Here is a 21,013-nt window from a genome sequence, read left to right as displayed (position 1 = left end):
ATCTTCTAAAGCCCCCTTACCACTTCACCTAGATTTCCTCTACCTGCCTTTGCTACAGGTGTTAGCTATCAGGGAAAGTGCTGAGCGATTCTTGAAGATCTTAATTGTCCCTCAGCCCAATTTGTATTCAGCCTTTCTTCTCAGATAGTCTGGTGTTTACTGGAGGGGGAATTCAAACTTGTGTTATGAAAGGGCCTGTCAGAGGGTGGATACATTTGCCACAATGCACTTCACCACGCACTGGGATTCATGGTGTAAAATGCATCTCTGTCATACAAAGTGGCTGCTTGAAAGCAACATAAAAGTTAACAAAATCCTTTTTCTCACAAACCAGAAGACAGTAGCCATCAGACAGCCCAGGCTAGCCCAGCCCAGCCCAGCCCCGCCCAGCCCCGCCCAGCCCAGCCCAGCCCCACCCAGCCCTACCCCACCCAGCCCAGCCCAGCCCTGCCCAGCCCAGCCCAGCAATTGTGAAAAGTCTCACCTGCCTGGCTCTTCTTACTGAGAGAGGAAGGCCAGAGGCAGAAGTCAGAGGTGGCAGTGTCATCATCTGGAAAATGAGGGGATGAACTCTAAGTTCCCTTCCAGCTGTAGGATTGACATCTCGTCTATGACATCAGTTCCAAGGCAGGAGGGGAAACAAGGGCCTTGGAGCATGGGGGGTCCCATCCCTCTCCCTGGGACCCCCTGGCCCGGCTGCCTCCACTTCCAGAAGCAAACACTTTCAAGATGACAGGCTAGAACGCATGCAGCCGGGCACTTTGCGGTCTGCATCTGATAAACCCTTCCTCCCTGGACTGGCCTCCCCCCTCCCCCCCCCCCCCCCCCCGCATAAACGAAATCCTGACAAGCTCAAGTTTTAGAAGGTAGAAATGGTGAGGGTCAGAGAAGCAGCACTGGGAGCAGAGGAGAGCAGATGCCTCCCTAGCCTGTGATACACAGGCAGCCTCAAACAATACAGACCCCCAAAGCAGAGGCCACAGGTGGTCCTCGGCGGGCTTCTCACCCCCCACAGCTTCTAGGTGAAGTCTAATAGATGTAGGCAGGCCACTTCCGTGAATACCCAGAGCACAAGAGAGAAGCCAGAATAAGCCAAGTTATTTAAAACGGAAAGAAGTCACACTTAAAAAACATCAACATTCACCCCTCAAGGAAGCACAGACTTCGCACACAAATAGGCATGTTAACTTTTTTTTTTAAGGCTTCTAACGTGTATTTATTTTGCCTTAAAACTATGTTTTAGGAATAATTAAAATTCCATATGGTTTCGCTTATTTTGATGCAGAAATCTCATTAAAACCCTTTATGAGGGACCCTGCTAGTAAACCCTGATATGCGTCGTATTTGTGCCTACCACACACACCTCTCTTTTAGCCGCTATACTCTGCTGATGTTTTTATTACTCGGCAGCAGATGCCAAGATCGTTGGAGCTTTGGGGTTTGGAAACATTAACTAACACAAAGTGACAGTCATCTTTTAATGAGTGAGTGCTGGTTGGGGTTCCATTTCTCTTCACGGAAAACAGGACAAGTGTCTGCTGGGGTTAAAGTGCTCAAGCCAGTGAGTTCTCATCATTTGGTGCTGTGAAGTCTTGAGGATCAACTCCTTCTGGAATGAGTGAGCCAAAGTGGACTTGAAAGGGTTTAGAAGACAGTCTTGGTACAATAGTCTTCTGGAATCGGCCCAGTCATTTTATGGCAGCAAGCCTTATTTCTGAAGCAGGCTGATGGTACTGAGTGTGAAGAACTAACAACTTTTCACGCATGGTGGGCAGGAGGGAGGGATCCTAGTAGGAACCTGTTTATTTGTAACCGATGTTTCAAAAGGACGAAAGGCAGCTACATCTTTTCCCCCCAAAATGAGTCTTCATCTGAATCTGCAACCTGTCTTGTACAAGTGCTGTGGTTTCCTTTCTGGCAGATTTTGACAGTGACACTGCTCCTTTGTGTTACAGCTACAAACATTAAAACAACAACAACAAAAAAGCTAAAAACAGATACTGAATCGACTATGAGAAATGTCAATGTGACTTGTTAAAAAAAAAAAAAAAGCCTGGGGCATTCTAGAAGTACTTATACCTCCACCTAATTCTATACATGCAAATCCACTCTCCCTTCAATGACAGGCCTGTAGCCTCAGGACAACCCAAAGCCATCTTAAAGCTCCCAGCTAGTCTACTGAATAAATAAAGCTAAGGTTATCCTTTCAGCTTTCAGCTATCACCCATGGGTGACCTGGTCCATGTACAAGGTGCATTAAACTGTGCTGAAAAATTGAAACTGCCAGGAAACTGTGGGCTCTACTATCCACATGAGATCTTCTGGTCCTAATCGTTTCAAAATTAACCTGTTATGGGGGTCAGGTTAAGCCTGTAGTCCTAGGACTAAAGAGGCGAAGGGTAGAACCAAGGCATCTTTGAGGCCAACCCGAGGTACTTGGTGAGTTTCGGGATAGCTTGGGCTACAGGGCTGGGATCCCTATCTCAAAACAAAATCAACATTTCAAAATGGGACTTCACGGTGCCTGGTGGCCGCCAGGAGTTAGCGGAGACTCCAGGATGAGGCAGCTTCCTGACAGGCTAGTTTGACTCAGCGTGGGGATGGAGTGCACTGCACAGTAAGCTTGACCGCTGTGATAGGGAGGCGACTGCAACACTTTGGTGAGCGCTCGGATAAATAACATTGACTTCCACAAAGTTTGTGCCTATGACGCTCTCTGCTACATTCCCCCATCTCCCAAGTTAGCCATGGAACAGAGCACCGCTGGTCAGAGCACCCTGCTGGGGAAGTCTAAACTTCTACTCCATCTGATCTACTCATCTGATCTACGCTTGACAACTAGGGAGGCTGATGACCACAGGAGAGCCTTTCACTCAGTGGGCATCCCCACACAGTGAAGGAGACAGAGCTGGGGGACAGAAGGGAGAATGAGCCGATCCCACCTCCTTCCTTATTTCTCTCACTGTTTTGTTTTGTTTTTTTTCCTAAATGGAAACAAATTAAGTAATTTGGTATCTCAGTGTCACCCCAATGATAATTACTATTTTGGGGAACCCTCCTAATGTCCCGCTTTGGCCACACTGTTGCTCTAATCTGATAAACAGCAACCAGTTTCAGTTGCTCAAGGTACAAGAAGGATGGGGTCAAGGTCAAGGGCCCCCATCCCTCTGGATCATCTGGCTTCCTACAGATGTGCTTCCTTCCAAAGCTGCAGTCTCCACTCCCAGCTTACAAACAAACGCAGCTGCCATAAGGAAGAGTTGAAAGAGTCTGGCCTGCGAAAGCAGCAGCAGCAGCAGCAGCAGCGGCCCTTCACGGACTGATACATACTGGGAAGAACACAATATGCATGAGCCCCCCCCCAAAAAAAAACAAAACCAATGTTAAAAGTAAAATTGCCCTGCCTCTACCTGCAAGCTCTGTAAGAGGAAAGATGCCAGGATTTCTTTACCTAGTCAGGTTTCTGGGAGTCTTCAGAGAAGGAGAAAGGGTGTGAGCCCAGACAAGGGGAACACAAGAGAACTTTGGAACTCTTACCTGTGCCTACTAACAGGAATACTCTGTCTTTCTTTCTTTTTTTACTTTTTTACTCCTTATTGTGTGTGCCTGTGTGTCTATGTGTGTGATTGTGTGAGCTACACATGTGTGGGTACCCCTAATGGCTGAAAGAGGCCCTTGGCACCGGACCACCTTGCTGGTGCCCCCTTCCCTTTTGTGAAGTACAGGGGATCAAACCAACAGGCACGCTAGACAAACGCTCCACCACTGAGCTACAGCCCAATAGTTACTACTCTCCATTTCTAAGCCCTATCTTTAAGGGCTTTAAGATACAGTTATCACTATGATACCTTCACTAAATAGCTGCTGGTTGAAAACAGGCAAGGAGGTCTTTATAATAAAGGGAAATTGGAGTTTGAGGATAATGCAGGAAGTACTTGTCACTAAGGGGCGTCAGCTGGGAAATTGGGCACTTTAAGTTCCCCACAATGTATTAAGTAGAAGCCACATGACCCAGCTGAAGAAAGAAACAGGGGTGGAAGAAATACAAAGAGCCTTGAACCTAACCGACTGGCACATTCAGAGCCCACTCTTGCCTGTGAGGACATCACTGTAACGGCATGAAAAGGCAGCAGGCCTGGCAGCTAGGTGTCAGCTTCAGAAATGCACTTGGACCAGCTACACGGCAGGAGCTGCTGCTTTCACAAATCTCAGATAACGCTCATGACCTTTTATTAACGTGAGACATCCTTCCTGGGGACACAGACTACACAAGGCCAACCCACGGCTGCTGTCTTCTGGTCCTGCACTGGCTTCTTCCGCTTCAACCCTTTGGCTGCCTCATCCCAACTGCCTGCTTACATAACAACTTCCTATTTCGCTTCTCTTCCAACAGCATTCATTTTCTACACCACTCTCCTGAGCCCTTAATCGAGGCTCCACTGACTTATTTAGCTGATTCTTAGTCTGTTCTCTCCAACTAGGGTCAGCTTTGGATGGCAGATTTCTTTTCCTTCACATCCCTTCCAGAACCTAGGACACTGTAAGAGCTTCAAATGAAAAAACAAAAACAAACAAACAAAAAAAAAACCCAAACAAACATGTGAGTACTTAGATAGAAAAACAAGTAAGCAAATGGACCTAAGTTTCAGCATCCCTGAGACACACCCAGCACAGTCACGACATAGTAAAAATCAGGCATCAGAAGCACTAGCAAGGGCTCGGGAAATGGCTCAGGGGCCCTGGCCTCAAGGGCACCTGCACACACAGGCTCATGTGGCCATACAATTTACACACAAATTAAGGCAACAAAGAAATCTCTTTGTAACAAGCTTTGGGTGGCTCCTGTCTGTAATCTCAGGGAGGCTGAGACATACAGAAGATCATCTTGAGATTGAGTCCAGAATAGACAACATAGTGAGTTCGAGGCCAGCGGTAGGCTGGCTACATAGGGAGATGCTGTCTTAACAAAATATAATATATATATATTTTTAAAGAAGCATTAAGCAATGTTGACATTAAACCTCAAATGTAATCTAAGTACATTTCATGCCTAAAACCTTGTTAAATGCTCTTTTAAGTGGACAAAGATATTCTCAGCCCTCATCGCATCTCTTGTCCTCATACTTCAGAGGACCAGCCCAGCAACCTTTGCCACTAAGAAACAGATATCTCTGTCTTACTAACATTCTGTTCCTTCCTTCCTGACACCCGCTGTACCTCAGAGTCAGTATGTTTGTAGCTCCCTACTGGGAAGACCCCAGGGGAAGAGATGGATCAGGGAAATGGGGGGTGGGGGAATCAGATCATAAATGCACACTTGTTGCTGCCCAGCAGCTTGGCCCCATCACTTGGGTCCATAAATACCATGAAAGTCATGGTATTTATTTGGAGTCAGTAAGGTCATGGGGGTAAAACTTGCATCTTTCTGGATGTTTGCACTTGTGTAAACAGCCCTCATTTCAGAGTCACTAGTCATCATTGATGGGCTTGAGGTGTAGTAGCTCAATCGTACCAGCACTTGCCTAGCTTGCAAAGACCCTAGGTTCCATAACTAGAATTGGAGGGCAAAGGAAAGAAAAAAAAAAATAAGAGAGAACGAATCATAGGTGATTCTGACAGATAAGACATGAGAGTCTGTAAGTCTGTGAGGGTCAGGGACAAATCAGACTCCAAATCATCCTCCTGTCCCAGACCCAATATTCTCCCTCTCCTCTGCTGCCTGGTAAGACAGAAAGTGACTTGGGAAAAGGCACAGGATCTTCCTTGGGCTTCCTCAGATCTGCAACGGAAAGGGGAACTATTTCACTTCCATCTCTCCCTTTGCAAGCCAAGGTAGCAGGCATTATTAAAGCAGAGGTGAGCATCCCTTAGCCAGGTACAGCCAGGCTCACCTCCTCTAATGAGGCATGGCCAAGTTACCAGGCAAAGAACAGGTGAAAATGAGGAGCTTTTTTGTGCATGCAAGTTACTTTTCCCACATCTGGTCCTTCTGTTTCCCGGGATGCTCATGCTTCCCACTGACGTGACACAAACGCAGCGTTTGCAGGTGAGTTTTGCTGTTAGTACCACTCAGGGTTCCCCAATCAAGGCGGGCAAGCCACCAACTACAGAACTCACGGCCACAAGAACAACCGCCTCCCATGGTTTATGAATTTGTACTACTTTCTTATTACGCATACTGGGCTATGTGTGTCTATAAATATTACCAGGCCATTTGAATTAAAGCATGGCCATTGGCATTAACATTGTTTTTTAGGTAGATATTTTTACTTTGTAATTTAAAAAAAAAAAGAACAAATTAACATAGTCATTGTGAAAATCAGCTTGGAGATTTCTCAAAAACCTAAAAAACAGAACGACAGTCTGACCCAGCTACTTCTCTCCTGGGAACCATAGCAAAAAACTGGAATCAACCTAGTTGTCCATCAAAAGATGGATAATGAAATATATGTATATTATATATTATATATAACATATTATATATTAATATATATGCATATTAAATGCGATGTATATACCACATATATAAGGGAATACTACTTAACTCTAAAAAATAAAATTTAAAAATCTGCAAGAAAGTGGATGGAATGTATAGTATTAAGTAAGGTCTCAAAAAGAAACTGCGTTTACACTCTCATATGTAGAATGTAGACGATCATATATGTATATAGACAGAAGCAAATGTACATATGGCTACAGGAAACATGAAGGAATAGAACAAGCCAAATAAGAAGGGGATGAGGATGGATGAGGTGCAGGTGATGAGAAGGAGCTATGAAAGAGCTTATGAAGCTAACTGTTTTCCTAGATCTGATGCTAACAGGATTTTTTGTTGTTGTTGTTTTTGACAGTGGATAAGTGCATAAAATATATTCAATACTAAAAGTATAAAATTTAATGTAACAGATTTCATTCTGAATGCTAATTCTAACATATAAAGGCTCATTAAGCTGTACAGATCTGGGGTCTGGGTTAATTTTGGTGTGTGATGGGTTTACTTGTTTGCAAAGTTTTTTTTTTTATAATGTTTATTTTTAAAAGTCATTTTGTTAACTTGGAAAAATAAAGCGTATTAAGGAAATGAACTCTGTGTGTGTGTGTCTGTGCCCATGTGTGTGTGCAGGTGAGTATGTGGGCCTGCAAGCGGAGGCCAGGGATTGACTTTGAGTATCTCCATCAATCACTGTCCACTTTATATTTCTGAGCTCTAAATGTGAAGCTCATCAAGTTTGAGGGATCCACCTGTTTTTACCCTCCCTTCCCCCCCTCACCAGCTGACTTTTACATAGGTGCACAGGATCTGAACCCACATCCTCATGCTTCAAAGGCAGGATTTCACCAAATCAACCTCTCCGTCCCCTCTTTCCTTTAGACCCTCTGTAATACATAATGAAAAGGCAAATGCTTCAAAAAAAAAATGCCGCTGAACAACTGAATATTAATTTGGCCTTCAGAAGACATGACCCAAGAGTCAAATTTAGATTATACATACAATATTACCCTGCATTTTCACACTGAGCTTTTAACACGATTTTACATCACTTGTCCCTAAACTGATCCCTCCATACCAAACATGACTAAAGTGGCATACCCCTGGACGGAACTTCACTACCTGCAATTAGAAAAACACACCTTCTGGGGAAAAGCAAAGGACCACGCTGAAGAAAACAGCACAAGGAGAAATGGAACCAATTTTTAAGACAATAAAATGACTAGGAAGCTCCATAGTTTTACACACACACACACACACACACACACACACACACACACACTCACACACACTCTCGTGCCTGTAGACTCCAGTATAAATATTTGTTTTCAGTGTTGAAATAAAGTGTGCTTTCTACAGCAGACTCACAAATTCAGACAACCCAGCTGATCCTAAGGCTAAGAAAGTCTGTTATGCTGGCAAGAGCTGGGACCCTGGCAATCTCGAGAAACAGCAACTATTCCTTAAACCCACCCCGGTATTAAGGATATTGCTGGAATAATATACTTCCGCTCTGTGAAAGGGAAAGGGGCAGACGGTATAAAAGATGTGTGAGCTTTTGTGTACGTATCCAGGGACCCGGGGCAAAGGAGAAGGAAGGAGCCAAAGGCTGTGAGCGTGGAAGAGCGGGAAGGGGAGGAGGGGGAAAGATCTTGCTAGGCCTTGATTAGGAACATTTTAGAGGAAGGGTGGATAGTCTTTGAAACCAGATCCACTGCAGGAAGGAGGCCAGCACCCAGGACACCCTGTCTTTCAGAAGGGGCCACCCACGGTGCCGCGAGTCATATGACTGCTCTGTCACATCCTGAAGCCATTTCCAGCCCATGCGCACGTCTGTGCTCCCATTTAGAGAGGATGGGGATATATTGGGAACACACATATGGAAACACTTTCAGAGAATCAGTTTCCATGAAATTCATAATGAGCCAAGTGGCTTCAGATGTGGCTGCGTTCCTCCGATTAGCAAGGAGGAGAGAGAGAGAGAGAGAGAGAGAGAGAGAGAGAGAGCGGCGGAGGAAAAAGAAGGAAAAGGGGGGCAAATCCACCATTTCAGACCTTATTTCAGTTTCACAAAAAGTTTAAAACCACTAATGAGTTATGGCTACGAAAACATGGAGGCAGGATTAAGGCGAGAGGGACTAGGAAAACGCGGCAAAGAGACTGGAAAGCAATAGTCTTCCCCCCCCTAAAAAATAACAGCTTCTATATCGGTAATCTTATCTTGAATCTGGGACGGCTTTCCTGTGATGGTATCTACCCGGAGCAGAGTAATTAATTCTCTGACATCCTGGCGGAAAGCAGGGCAGTGCGCATGCCCACATGAGGGAGAGCCAGGAGGGGCAGGAGAAGGGGCAGGAGGCAGAAACTACAAGACCAACCCTTACTTTGTGACATGAAACCCAACTACAAGACAGCATATGTGGTCAATTAAAATTATTTTTTAAATTGCAAATAAATGATAAATTGTTCGTAAGAAAATTTCTTTCTTCTTTCTTTCTTCCTTTCTTTTCCTTTCTTTCCTTTTTTTTATTTTTTATTTTTTATTTTTGCTAGAATTTAGCGAGGGCAGCCTGGCACTTTCCCTGTGGCTTGAGCTAGTAGTAACTTGAACTATATTAAAAGTAGAAATTTATGAACTGGTTGGCATTTTACATATTAGACACCAATGCTTAGCTGATAGGAAGGCATGGAACAGAAGTAATCAAGTGGGGAAGGCTTCGTACAGGAGAGCTAAGTGACATTAGTAAGTTAGAGTATCTTATAGTAAAACGAAGACTTCGCATGAGTTTTTAGATAAAGTGTGAGATTTGAAAATCCTCTCCTTGGGTCTGTGGGAAGCATGGGGAAAGATTCCTGCGTTTTCATTTGCCCTTTGGGGCGCTGTGGTGGAAAACTCTGAGCAGCATTTCTCTCAAGCCTGGTGGCAAGACTGAACCATGGGGTAGGAATGCTCTGACCTGTCCTTTCGTGGCGATGGGCGGGAAACCAGATCTGGTGATTGCTTAACCAACCAGGCTCTGCTTTTCCCCAGCCACACGAACTGAGATTTGTTTAAAGGAAGAGCAGCCAGCCCAGCAGCTGAGATACCGCTGCCACAGCTCTGTTCTAGACCATGTCACCTTTACCACCTGCGTTACGCCATTAAACCTCCCACGGAGATAGCGTCGCCAACCCCATTTTCTGAATGACAAACCTAAGCTCAAGGAAGTGATTTCCTGAAGGTTACAGAGGAGTACACAGTGGCCCACGACCTCACCCCAGAACTATGTGGCCCTAACTGGCACAGCCTTTGAGGGATTCAGAAACATTCAAGTCAACTCTGACAGACTGGCTATGGCTGATGATAAAGGAGGCCCTCAGCAACTCTCAGGGGCAACTGTGGGGATGGAGCTGGGTTGTGGCATGGGGAGCTGATGTCTGCCACCCCTTGCCATCCTTCACCCTGCTCTTGAACTTGAATATTGTCGGCATCACTGGCGTCCTGTGTGAGCTGAAGTCAGACATGTTTTATATTCCCTATGCTCCCTGGCTCTTGCCATTGGAAAACAGTGAAAGCACATGGCCAACAGCAAGCTTCTCTCCTTCTCACCTTCTACCTGTTACCAATTATCAGATGCAAGCTAGAAAAACTCATGAACTGAGACTCTGAATACTGAAGTTTCTGACTGACAGCGCATACTCAGCCCAAGGATCTGACCAAATCTTCTATGAAGAGTCTGCCTGGGAAGAGAGATGTTGGCCCCTAATGGCAAGGCTGTATTTTTTGGATAGAGTTTGACATCTTTGTCTTATAAAGTGGCCCCTGTACATCAAAGCCCGACCCAGACTCAGACTTGCCCTCTGGGTTGGTTTAAATGAGATGTTCCCCCATAATACTCATGCATTTGAATACTTGATCCCCAGTTGCTGGTGTTGTTTGGGGAGGCTTACGAGGTGTGGCCTTGTGGGAGTTAAGTGTGTCATTGGGGACAGACTTTGAGGTTTCAAAAGCCACATGCCATTCCCAGTTAGCTCTGTTTCCTGTTTGTGGTTTGAGATGTGAGCTCTCAGCTTCCAACTCTAGCTGCCATGTCTGCGGCCTGCTGTCCCCACCAGTATGGACCATCACCATGAGCCCTAAAGAAACCCTTTCTTCTATAAGTTGTCTTGGTCATGGTGTTTTACCACAGCAATAGAAAAGTAACTGAGACACTTCTGAACCAGTCTCACACTGATCCACAACAAGAGCCAGGGAAAGGAGGAGTTGGTTCCAGATGGCAGGCGACTCCAAGGCAGAATCACTCAAAACCTAGCATATAGTTCTCCAAGATAGATGAAGAGGGCCTAAGACAGTGATGGGCCAATCTAGACCATGCTGTATAGCCCAAATTGCCCAAAGCCTCAAACCCAAATCCTGAACCAGGTGACCACCTGACTGTCTTGCTCATTCTCCTTATTTGTGGATTGGATGTCCCAGGGCATATAGTCAAACTTGACCCCTTTTCATTTTCTCTAGTACCTACCAATAAACCTTCTGAAATGAGCTAATGCAAGACAAGTTAAAGTATATAAATGCAGGTTTATTGGAAGCAGGTCTAGGCCACCATGCAGGGGAGAGAGAGAAAAAGCAGGCACAGATAGAAAAGAGAGAGAAAGCAGAAAAGAGAGATGCAGAAAGAGAGAGGAGAACAAGAGAGAGAGAAGAGAGAGGGAGGAACCAAAATGTCTGGATTATACAGTGAAAGGAAGGAAACCCCCTGCCCCTGGGCTGGAAAGTTCAGGGTAGAGGGTGGGGCATGCTAGCCATGCCCTGCAATCAGGCAAGCACCAAGGGAAAGATTCTGGGAGAAGCTGGGAGGCCAGGTCCACTTTGGTATGGTCTGAAACCCAGCACCCACACTTTCCCAGCTCCTTTGCCTTGATCTCTCTCCCGCCCCCATTCCTCCCTTCGTAGGTACTAAGGATGGAACTTGGAGCCATCTACATGCTAGGTAAGGACTCTACCTCTGTGCTGTCTCTAGGCCCTCTATTACTCTATATTTTGAGAAAGGATCTCTGTCATTCACCCTGCAACTCACTCTGAAGCCTCCTGGGAGAACTGAACTTCATTCTCCCAAAGGACCCCTCGGAGCCTCCACTTGCCGGGTAGTTAGGATTACAGGCCTGCTCCAACTGGCCTGGGTTTTCATTTTCACTTCTGCCCTTGAGCCCTCCTGTCCTCTTGAAATTGCAAACAGCCTTTAAAATCTGCCTCATCTGCCTCACGGTGCCTTCCTACTAGGAGTTCCCTCCTACACTTCCTGGGCCCTAGCAACCTCACCTCCCTCCATGCTTCCTGGAGTCTCCTCCTCTTATACTCTGTATATGTATGTGGAGGGACAAAAACCACCTTGCTGGCCTAAGTTGTTTTGGAATCGGAATGCTGTCCCACCTTCTTTGAACACCTCGAAGCCCTTCTGGGAGACAGAGATGAAAGATACCACATACACCAGGGTAAAGAGCATGGCTTTATAAATCCTTGTCCTTGTGGTAATATGTGAGCGCCTTCAGACTTCTGCCTCTGTAACCAGCTGCCATCCCTGTGACCCTCTAGCTATAGGGACCTGAAGCCCACGGAACTCACTTGAGTTACCCCCATACCCACAGATCTCCTGCACCCTGAGTTCCACGGTGCATCTCTTGCTATAACTCCTGCCCTGCCTTGCTCCCGTAACCTATGGATAACACGTTCTTTGACTTCAGCCCCAGGAAACAATCAGGTCTCACACTGGTACTGGCTCTCAAAAGTTATCGTTAAATTTAAATATGGACTTTCACATTCACCCATTTTTAAAACTTTCCCTGTTTTTACGTCTGTCTGGCTTAATCTTCACAAAATGTCTGTGACGTAGGTGTGGCAGACCTTGTCCAGAGAGGAAGCTTCCTCCTCCCCCTCCACGACCCAGCTAGTTACTGAGTGGGGCAGCAGCGAAATTGTGTCCCCTTTCCACTTGCCTTATTGCCACTTAACTACTTCAGTGCCAGTGGAACTCCTGAGAGGAGACCACTCAGAATTCCTCTCAAAACAAGTGTCCCCATTTGCTTTCTATTGCTGTGGCAGAACACCATGACCAAAAGCCACTTGGAGAGGAAATGGTGTATTTCACCTTACAGGTTACACTCCATCATCAGGGGAATGCAAAGCAAAAACCTGGAAGCGGGAAGTGGAGCAGAGGCCAATGGAGGAATCTTGCTTGCTCTCCTTAGCTGGATAGCCTGCTTTCTTCACAGTTCAGGACCACCTGCTCCGGGATGGCACCAGCCGCCGCGAGCTGGGACCTTCAAAATATTTCCACAGACTTGCCTTCCAGGCCTATCCGATGGCGGCATATTCTCAGACTGAGGTTTCCTTTCCCAGATGACTCTAGCTTGTATCAAATTGAGGAGAAACCCCCCAGGACAACAGGGACCTATTTGACTAGGCATGGTAATAAATGCCTGTAGCCCTAGCACTCAGACAGCTGAGGCAGGAGGACAGCAAACTGGAGGATAACAGCCTGGGCTAGATGACCCCGCCCTCTCTCAAACAATGAAACAAAACAAAATCCAGCTAATTTTTCTTCCCCCCAGGAGAGCTGGCATGCCTTCTCAGGTGGCTATTTGGACCCAGTGACATCAGAAACCAAAGTCTCGCCTTCTATTTAACTGAAACTTGGACGGAGTCTGAAATGATTCTTTCCTCTTCGTCACTAAGATTTAGCTTAAAACCAGGGACAAGAGGCTCTGGACTACTGCAAGACAAAGCTCCTTATGTAAGTTCGGAAGCTAAGCGTGGCATCCCTGCAACTCCTCTGACAGTCTCAAAGTTTTTCCACTCAAGCCCTGCACACAGAATTAACTCAAAACTTCTGCAAGAAAAACGTCCCTTTTAGAGTTTGATTTGGCATCCATTTCAAAGAACTGTTTGTATATTTTAGAATATGGAGACTTTTCCTTTGATTGAAACCTCTCTTTTAACAATGGACAAGAGAAGATTTCCCCCTCTGAATGACTTAAACAAAAACAAACACATCTTAGCTACATAGACCCTTGTTCTCAGAGTGGTATTTTTTTTTTTTTAATGAGAAACCAAGTCCTTCAGATTGTTACACATTTGGCAAAATGCTTCAAACAGCAGAAGTCAAATAGTGAAATTCTCCTTTTTGTAGGAGATAAATAAATACTAGCCCAAAATGGGGCTCCTTTCACTTTCGCCTTACTTGATAATATTCCACAGCCAGCTCGTGCGCGCGCACACACACACACACACACACACACACACACACTCACACACCCCTCCAGAGGGCTTCATTCAGTGTTTATTCATGGTGCTACGGCAATAAACTCACCACCAATGGACCGTTTTCAACATCTGTTTGTGGCTGTTCCTGACTCCTTGCATGTCTTTGAGACATGAAGCTCTCTGTCTCCCAAGGATAAACAGACACACCTAACTGTGTATTAAGGTGCTACATGTTTCAACGAGGGGGAAAGGAGGGCCTTGCTGTATTCCTGTGGGATTTCAGGACAAGAGACAAGTGCAGAGCAGTCTAGTGTGGCTCTTCAAATAGTGAGCAATCTCGGTCTAAGATCAAAAGCTGGGTTTTATTTCTCTAAGAGTCATTCTAATAGCCACTGAGCCCACACTAGAGATGGCCCCAGATGGCTCCAGAGAAGGGGTGCTGTCAAGCCACAGGGGGAAAAAAATCTTGCTAGTTCCTGGGACCAGCAAGACGGTTCAGTGGTAAGAGCACTTGTTTCATATGTGTGAGGAGCTGAGTTCATCTCCAGAACCTATGTAAATGCACAGCTATGACCACGAACATGCCTATAATTCCAGTGTGGTGGGGCCGAGATGAGAGGATTCCTGATGTTTGCTGGCTGCCAGCCACCTTAGCTCCCATTTCAGTGATAGATTCTGTCTCAGAGGCGTAAGGCAGAGAGAGAGAGAGAGAGAGAGAGAGAGCAGGGTGCCTAATGTTCTCTTTTGGCTTCTGCAAGTGCACAGATTCATGTGTGTGTGTGTGTGTGTGTGTGTGTATAGACTACATACACATCTCACATCTTCACAAGCCTTCACATCGGGTTGAAAAGGGCACAGAGCCTCAAGAAGGATGAGAAAATACCATGGCTGTGTTGAGTGATGGAAAGAATGCCCACAGCCTGCGAGGAGAACCCAGAACAGGATGTGGGTCCTGATCCTAGCCCTGCCTAAGTAATGGATGAGAATGAAGAAGTCATTGACCCTGAGGGCTGCACAGACTCCTCAAAAGGAAAAGATGGGAAGTCCACTATGCTACACGTTAGACAACCATGAGACTCTCCAATGGACCATTATGCTTGTCAAAAGAGATCCTCATTTGCTAAAAATCAGTATTACCATTTCAGATGAGGTAATCAATTAACAACAGATTTGCTGTGCAAAAAAACGCCCAGGTTTTCTTGTTACAAAATATAACCATCTAATTATTAGCCGAGTGTGTAACAGAGGCCAAAAGAAAATGGAAACAGGTTGTCAAGATGGTTCTGTGGGTAGAGGTGATTGCCTCCAACCAGCCTAATGATCTGAGTTCCATCCCTGGGCCCCACATGCTGGGAAGAGAGAACACACTCCCAGAAGTTGTCCAACCCACCATTCCTTTTCTAAGAAAACCCTTCACTGTTAAATATAGCATGGAGGCCAAGTTCTCCAGGCTCAATGGTATAAGCCTTTCCTTCTCATTGTCCTATGTTCTTAAGCAAACCCTTTTGATTAGAACTCTTTCAAACTAAACAATTTATGTCAATGGTTTCTACTCTTACAGATATATTCATATATACATATGCATACTTGAAACAGCTTTAAGTCTCTAGATCCCACACACGAAAACACAGACTTTACAGTTTCAGATTTCATTCTTATGTATACCTTAAATCTTTGCAACCAAATTTCATGTTTGCAAAACTGAAAGGTAGCTTATTTCCAGCACAGTTTCTGGTTAAAGACTGAGTGGGTTTGTCCTGTTTAGGGGTCCTTGAACCGAGTTCCGGCAGGACCACAGCTACTTTCCAAGCACTGCTGGTGTGACCCCGATGCAGCCTGGAAAGAAGAGCGGGGTGCAAAGGCCTCCTACAATGATGCCTACAGAACTTCAGTCAACAGTGTGGCCCCGTGGCCGGGAGAGGTCTCTCCTAGAAGCTCCCATTTGAAGCTCTCGCCTCACAAGCACAAGGACCTGAGTCTAAGCACAAGGGCGTGATTTTGAGCACCCGTGTAAAAACCCAAGTGCAATGGCGTGTGCTTGTAATCCTAGCAATGGCAAGATGGTAGATAGAAGCCTGAGGATCCTGGACGCTCACTGGCCAACTGTCACAGAGCTTGCGCGGTAAAGTTCCAGGCCAATGAGAGACCCTATATCAACCCAAAAGGTAGTAGGGGACACCTAAGGAATAACACTTGAGCATGCATGTACATGCAATACCACACAACACATACACACACACACACACACACACACACACACACACACACACATACATTTAAGTCTGAAATGGAAATTCATATAAAAAAAGGATAATAGGGAAAACTAAGACTTGTTACACTTTTATTCTTCTCTGTCATGGTGTGGCTCTAGTTAAGTCTCTTTGAGGTCTCTGAGTCCCAACTCCCTAGTAGCACAACACAGACTGTAAGAAGAGCAGCACCCCAGGGAATAGCTATGCTGATTAAATAGAGCCACATCTACAGAAGTGTTCTCTATAGATCTGGGGCACCACATACACAGAAGCACATTTGATCCTTTCCACCCATAGGTGTGCATCCATGTAATAAAAAAAAAATGCTATTTTCATATCTGACTTTTATTTAGTTGTGTGTGTGCCTGCTCATCAGAATGCACATCTGTGTGTGTGTGTGTGTGTGTGTGTGTGTGTGTGTATGTATGTGTGAGCTTTAAGAAGTTATAATAAGACATTAGATCCCTCTTGGAGCTGAAGTTACAGGTGTATGTGAGCTCCCTGATGTGGACACTAGGAACCAAACCAAGGTTCTTGCAAGAGCAGCAAATACTCAACTCCTGAGCCATCTGCCTGGCCTCGCAGTTTTTACACTGTGTACTCAGACTTTTTTTTTCTTGCCACCATTTTCTCTAAACATAGCAAAACAATCATTTGCATAGCATTTACATTGTACAACATAGTACTAGCTATCTGGAAGTCGCTTGCACAGGAACATTTGAACAGGTCACATGCAAACAGCATGCCACTTTATGTAAAGGAAGAAGCAGCTGTGGTCTTCACAGAAGGTTCTAAAACAAATTTCTCATGGCTACCAGGGGTCAAACGTGCTAAGCTTTTCTATGTGCTGTGTTATTTTACTTAGTTGTTATGATGCTTCTTCCTAATTTTAATTCCTACATTTAATTTGTCTTGGATGCTGTTGTGTTTATCTCTAAGGTTGACATGTCTAGAAAAACCATCATTTATGACAGTCTGAGTGTCTTGGGTCTTTTGCATTTTCTAACTCTATAGAGTTCCTGAATCATATCAGAAAACACCTCCTCCTTCCTGGCAGAATCCTCAGGTTTTTGTTTTCAGATTCTGTTGGACCTGCCCCCAATCTCGTTTTTCCTAACTGGACCAGCCATGGGGAGCATCCTCAGAAGACAGCATCTTGAAAAGCTGCTAGAAAGTGATCGCCAGTGAACTTGAAGGGTCTTTGGCCTTCTCAAGAGCAGGGTGACGGAAAAAGTACAACCATCTGAGCATTCAAGTGGGATCTGTACCATCAATATCTCCATCCTTACCCTGTTTTCCTCAATGCTAATCTGAGTATGTGTTGCGTTTATTAGAGCCTACTACATTTGCCTGCCTCACTTCTAGGTGACTGTTTTCAGTACGAATGGCTCCATATTGGGTTCTCAGGGTACAGTTTTATCCGACTTGTTACAAATCCTTTAGGGAGATGTTTTTCTTAAAGCTTTAGCTCTAAGTTCTGTACCTTGCAGTTTGAACTTTAACCTTGTGAAAAATGTTAGTAGGAAGACTTTCAGGCTGGGTTCACTTTGAAGAATCCAAGACGGAGCAAAGAGGAGCAGAAAGATACAATGGATCCTCTTGGGGATAGGCAGAGACTACACAACAATACTCTGCCTGTGGTTAGTCATAGTTTTGCACGCCCAAAGCCTACATTTCAAACAGCAGCTTGTAGATACGCAAAGGGCTTCAGAGATGGCTCACCAGTAAAGGGCCTGCCACACAAAGATCTGAGTTTGGGTCCCTGGAACCCACGTGCAAAGCCAGGTGGTATGCCTGTAGCCACAGTGCTAAAGACAGGTGGAGGAAGAGATAAGATCTCTGACGCTCACTGGCCAACCAGCCCAGGCAAACCTGACAGCCATTCCATCACAAAAAAATAAAGGTGTGTGGGGGGGGGCATCGAGAGGGGAGGGGTGAAAATGAGTGAAGTTTATTATATTAATATATAAAATACAAGCAATAAAAAAAACTAAAGAAAAGTAAAGGTGAAGAGTGATTGTAAAAACACCTGATGGCCTCCATGCACACCCCGATGCACGTTCACACGAATGTCTATACACCACAAACACGCATAGACCTTAAAAGACAAGCATGAAATAATAAAGTCTACAAAGAGTGAAACATAACACCATCTCCAGTTTCCTACCTTGAGGCTCCTTAGATCTGTTCTTTACTTATTCCTTCTGCAGTGACGGAATGAGGAGAGGTCAGTACCACAGCCTGATGGTCAGGAGGGGCTGAATAGGCAAGTTCTCCATGTAGGAGAAGGGGAGTTAGTATTCATATTTGTGCTCATAGCATTTATACGTCTTGGCTCATGGGGGAGAAAATACTTCTGTTTCTCACAGATCACCCAGGCTTTGCATTTTGCTCTGTTTTCTTTGGGCAACTCTATCTGCTATTTGTCATTCCGGTTTTGCCTTTTCCTTTCATTGATTTTTCTTTTTTTAACTGATGCGCTCTGTCACTGTCTTGGAGGGGCTAGCTCTAACTGTCAACTTGACAGGCTCGGTAGTCACTGAAGTACAAACTTGTGGGGACATCGGTGAGAGGGTTTCTGGGATGGGTTGACACGAAGAGACCTGCTCTGAGTCCGAGGCCTTCCTACTGAGGATATGCCTCCAAGTTTTGAGTCCTGTGTCCTCCACTCAGATGGTGGTGCTGACCCCACTGTGACTTTCCCAAATGGAGGACACCAGCTTATGAGGCTGAAGTCACTAGTAGGTGCTCTCCCAGGGTTCTTTTCACTTAATGGGCATTGCTGTACACTCCCAGCATGGCTTCTAGTGGGCGTTTGCAGAGGAACCTGTATGTGAATCTATGAAAGCTCTGAAAACAACTGACCTGCATTTTAATAGGAAGAGAAAATACATTTCAGTCCCAGAATGCACCTTGTCTAGTACCTTTCAATGCACTGAAATCTGGCTTTGCCTCTGCTCTGGCCTAAAAGAGCTAAGTGTCTTCATTATCTATGGGATCCAGACTTTTCCCGGAGGTCTTGCTCCCAGGACTGAGTGTTTAGTTGCTATGCTATCTGGCAATACAAAAGCTCCCTGAGTTTTTCTAACTTGCTCATCAGTCTCCCTCCTATGAGTAGAACAGGTTAGTAACTTAAGTGAAGAAACATTTTTATAGGACTGGAAAGTTGACTCAGCAGTTAAGAGAGCACGATGCTCTTCCAGAGGACCCAAGTTCCACTCCCAATTATAGGTACAGAAAGATCTGGAGTCTCTGGTCTCTGTGTGCACCTGCACACTCACACACACATATACACACACACACTAAATAAAAAGTTTTCAAAGAACTACTTTACCATAGGACTCTAAGATGCTGCCATAGCAACGGCTCAGCAAGAGGAGCCCTCTTAGGATTCAAATCACATTTTCTTTAACTATATCTAATTTATTCAGCATAAGCTTGTCTTCTGGTCTCATTTACTCTTTGTAAGAGGAATTTGCTCTTCCTTTCGTTTGTCTTCTTGTTGCTATTATTATAATTTTTGAGATCAGGGTCTTTGTTACTCAAGCTGGCCTCATGTTTGTGGACTCAAATGATCCTCCTGCCTCACTCCAGGGCAGCTGGGGTTATAGAGAGGCGCTGCTGTTGATGGAGAATTAGCTGTTTGTGCATTTTAGTCACACTTATTCTTAGGAGAATGGGACATGGGTCAACTACATAAAGTCATGCAAAACAACAATAAAGTTAAATCCCTTAATTAAAACAGTGGTTCAGCTGGGATCAGTACACAGGATCTGAATGCTCAACAGTTTCGGTATTAATTAACCATCATAATCAATTGATGCACCAAAACAACCAGAGCTTTCTTTGACATCTATTGGAACTTGTTAACGTTAATTGAGTTTTTAGATGAATTATGTTCTAGATTCACCTACCCCTCACCTTCATAGATTATTGACAGTGTATTTGGTTTGCTGGTGTGATGATCACTACGTCTTTCCTATATGAAAACCTATCCTTTCAGGCTTTAATTTATACTCAACAATACCCAAAGCTCTAGGATCTACCTTAGAACATACCCATCCCCCAAAATTTTGCTTATGCATGAGAAAAACTAAGACCCATAGAAATTCAGCAGTCATCTCAAGAACCCAAAGTCACATCCAAAAGAGAGGTTCTCAAATCCCAGCTGAGCCCCTGTTCAGAACACTCTCAATGATGCTAAGGTTGGTTGGTACCTGTGTCTTGTGTCTGGGCCATGGAAGAAATGCTTTCCTGATAAATCAAGTTAACACTATTTGATTGAGCAACAGGTAGTTACTCAGTGCTTGGTCCAACGTGCCTTTGAGAGACATTGCCCTATTTAAAGGCTTCAGATACTTGTTAAATGAAAGAAGCCATGGGAAGTCTTATTAACTCTTCAACGGATTTTTTGACACCTGCCAATTTTTAGAGTCAAGGAACTTTAGCTTTCTCTGTTTAATTTCCTAGAGGACCAAGCTCTTTCATTTTCATAATCACATAGTCAGTTCTCCATATGCCTGCAAACCATGATGATTAGATAGTGTTTTCCTAAAGTACAGACTTGGGGCTTACAGGTTGATTTCTTAAATGATACGCTATTATTAATTTTTTCTTAAGTATGTTTTTATTTCCTCCCTGTTATTTATTTCAAACAAGTTCCTCTTAATTATGCACGGGTTCACTGTAGCCCCATCAACGTGTTGATTGCTCACTTATCAGATTCCATGCTCTCCTTGGCACAGGGTAGGGTGTGTTTATCATCATCACTTTAGTTGTCATTATTCCATTAGCTACAGCATTGTTACTAATGACACGGACAGCAGGAACCATGACCATTTTGGCTAGAGAGAGCACTGAAGTAATGTAGGTCAACCTACCTCTACCAGCAGTGAGCAACCATTGTCTCCTCAGAAATCAATGCTCGTGAATCGGCAAGTAACACCAAGATCAAGTGATTTCAACCTCCCTGCTCTTCCTAGAATGCATGACCCTGATTTATATTTACTAACATGATAAACGATAGCCTCC

At 44.7% G+C, this 21,013-nt stretch overlaps 1 protein-coding gene across 7 annotated transcripts in view; it reads right to left on the bottom strand.

Moving 5' to 3' along the window:
- The window catches only part of Runx2 (RUNX family transcription factor 2), a 319,119-nt gene that overhangs the window by 116,904 nt on the left and 181,202 nt on the right, over positions 1-21,013 (bottom strand). For 3 of the 7 annotated variants that reach the window (XM_021649462.2, XM_021649459.2, XM_060369676.1), the window contains one exon: positions 485-550. The exons of the other annotated variants lie outside the window; for them this stretch is intronic. In XM_021649462.2, coding sequence (XP_021505137.2) covers positions 485-550 — 66 coding nt within the window. The remainder of the gene's footprint in view (positions 1-484; positions 551-21,013) is intronic. 7 annotated transcript variants of the gene reach the window in all.

Source organism: Meriones unguiculatus, chromosome 16, assembly GCF_030254825.1.
Source record: "Meriones unguiculatus strain TT.TT164.6M chromosome 16, Bangor_MerUng_6.1, whole genome shotgun sequence".
Lineage (NCBI taxonomy): Eukaryota > Metazoa > Chordata > Mammalia > Rodentia > Muridae > Meriones > Meriones unguiculatus.
This window is presented reverse-complemented; position numbering and strand designations above follow the sequence as displayed.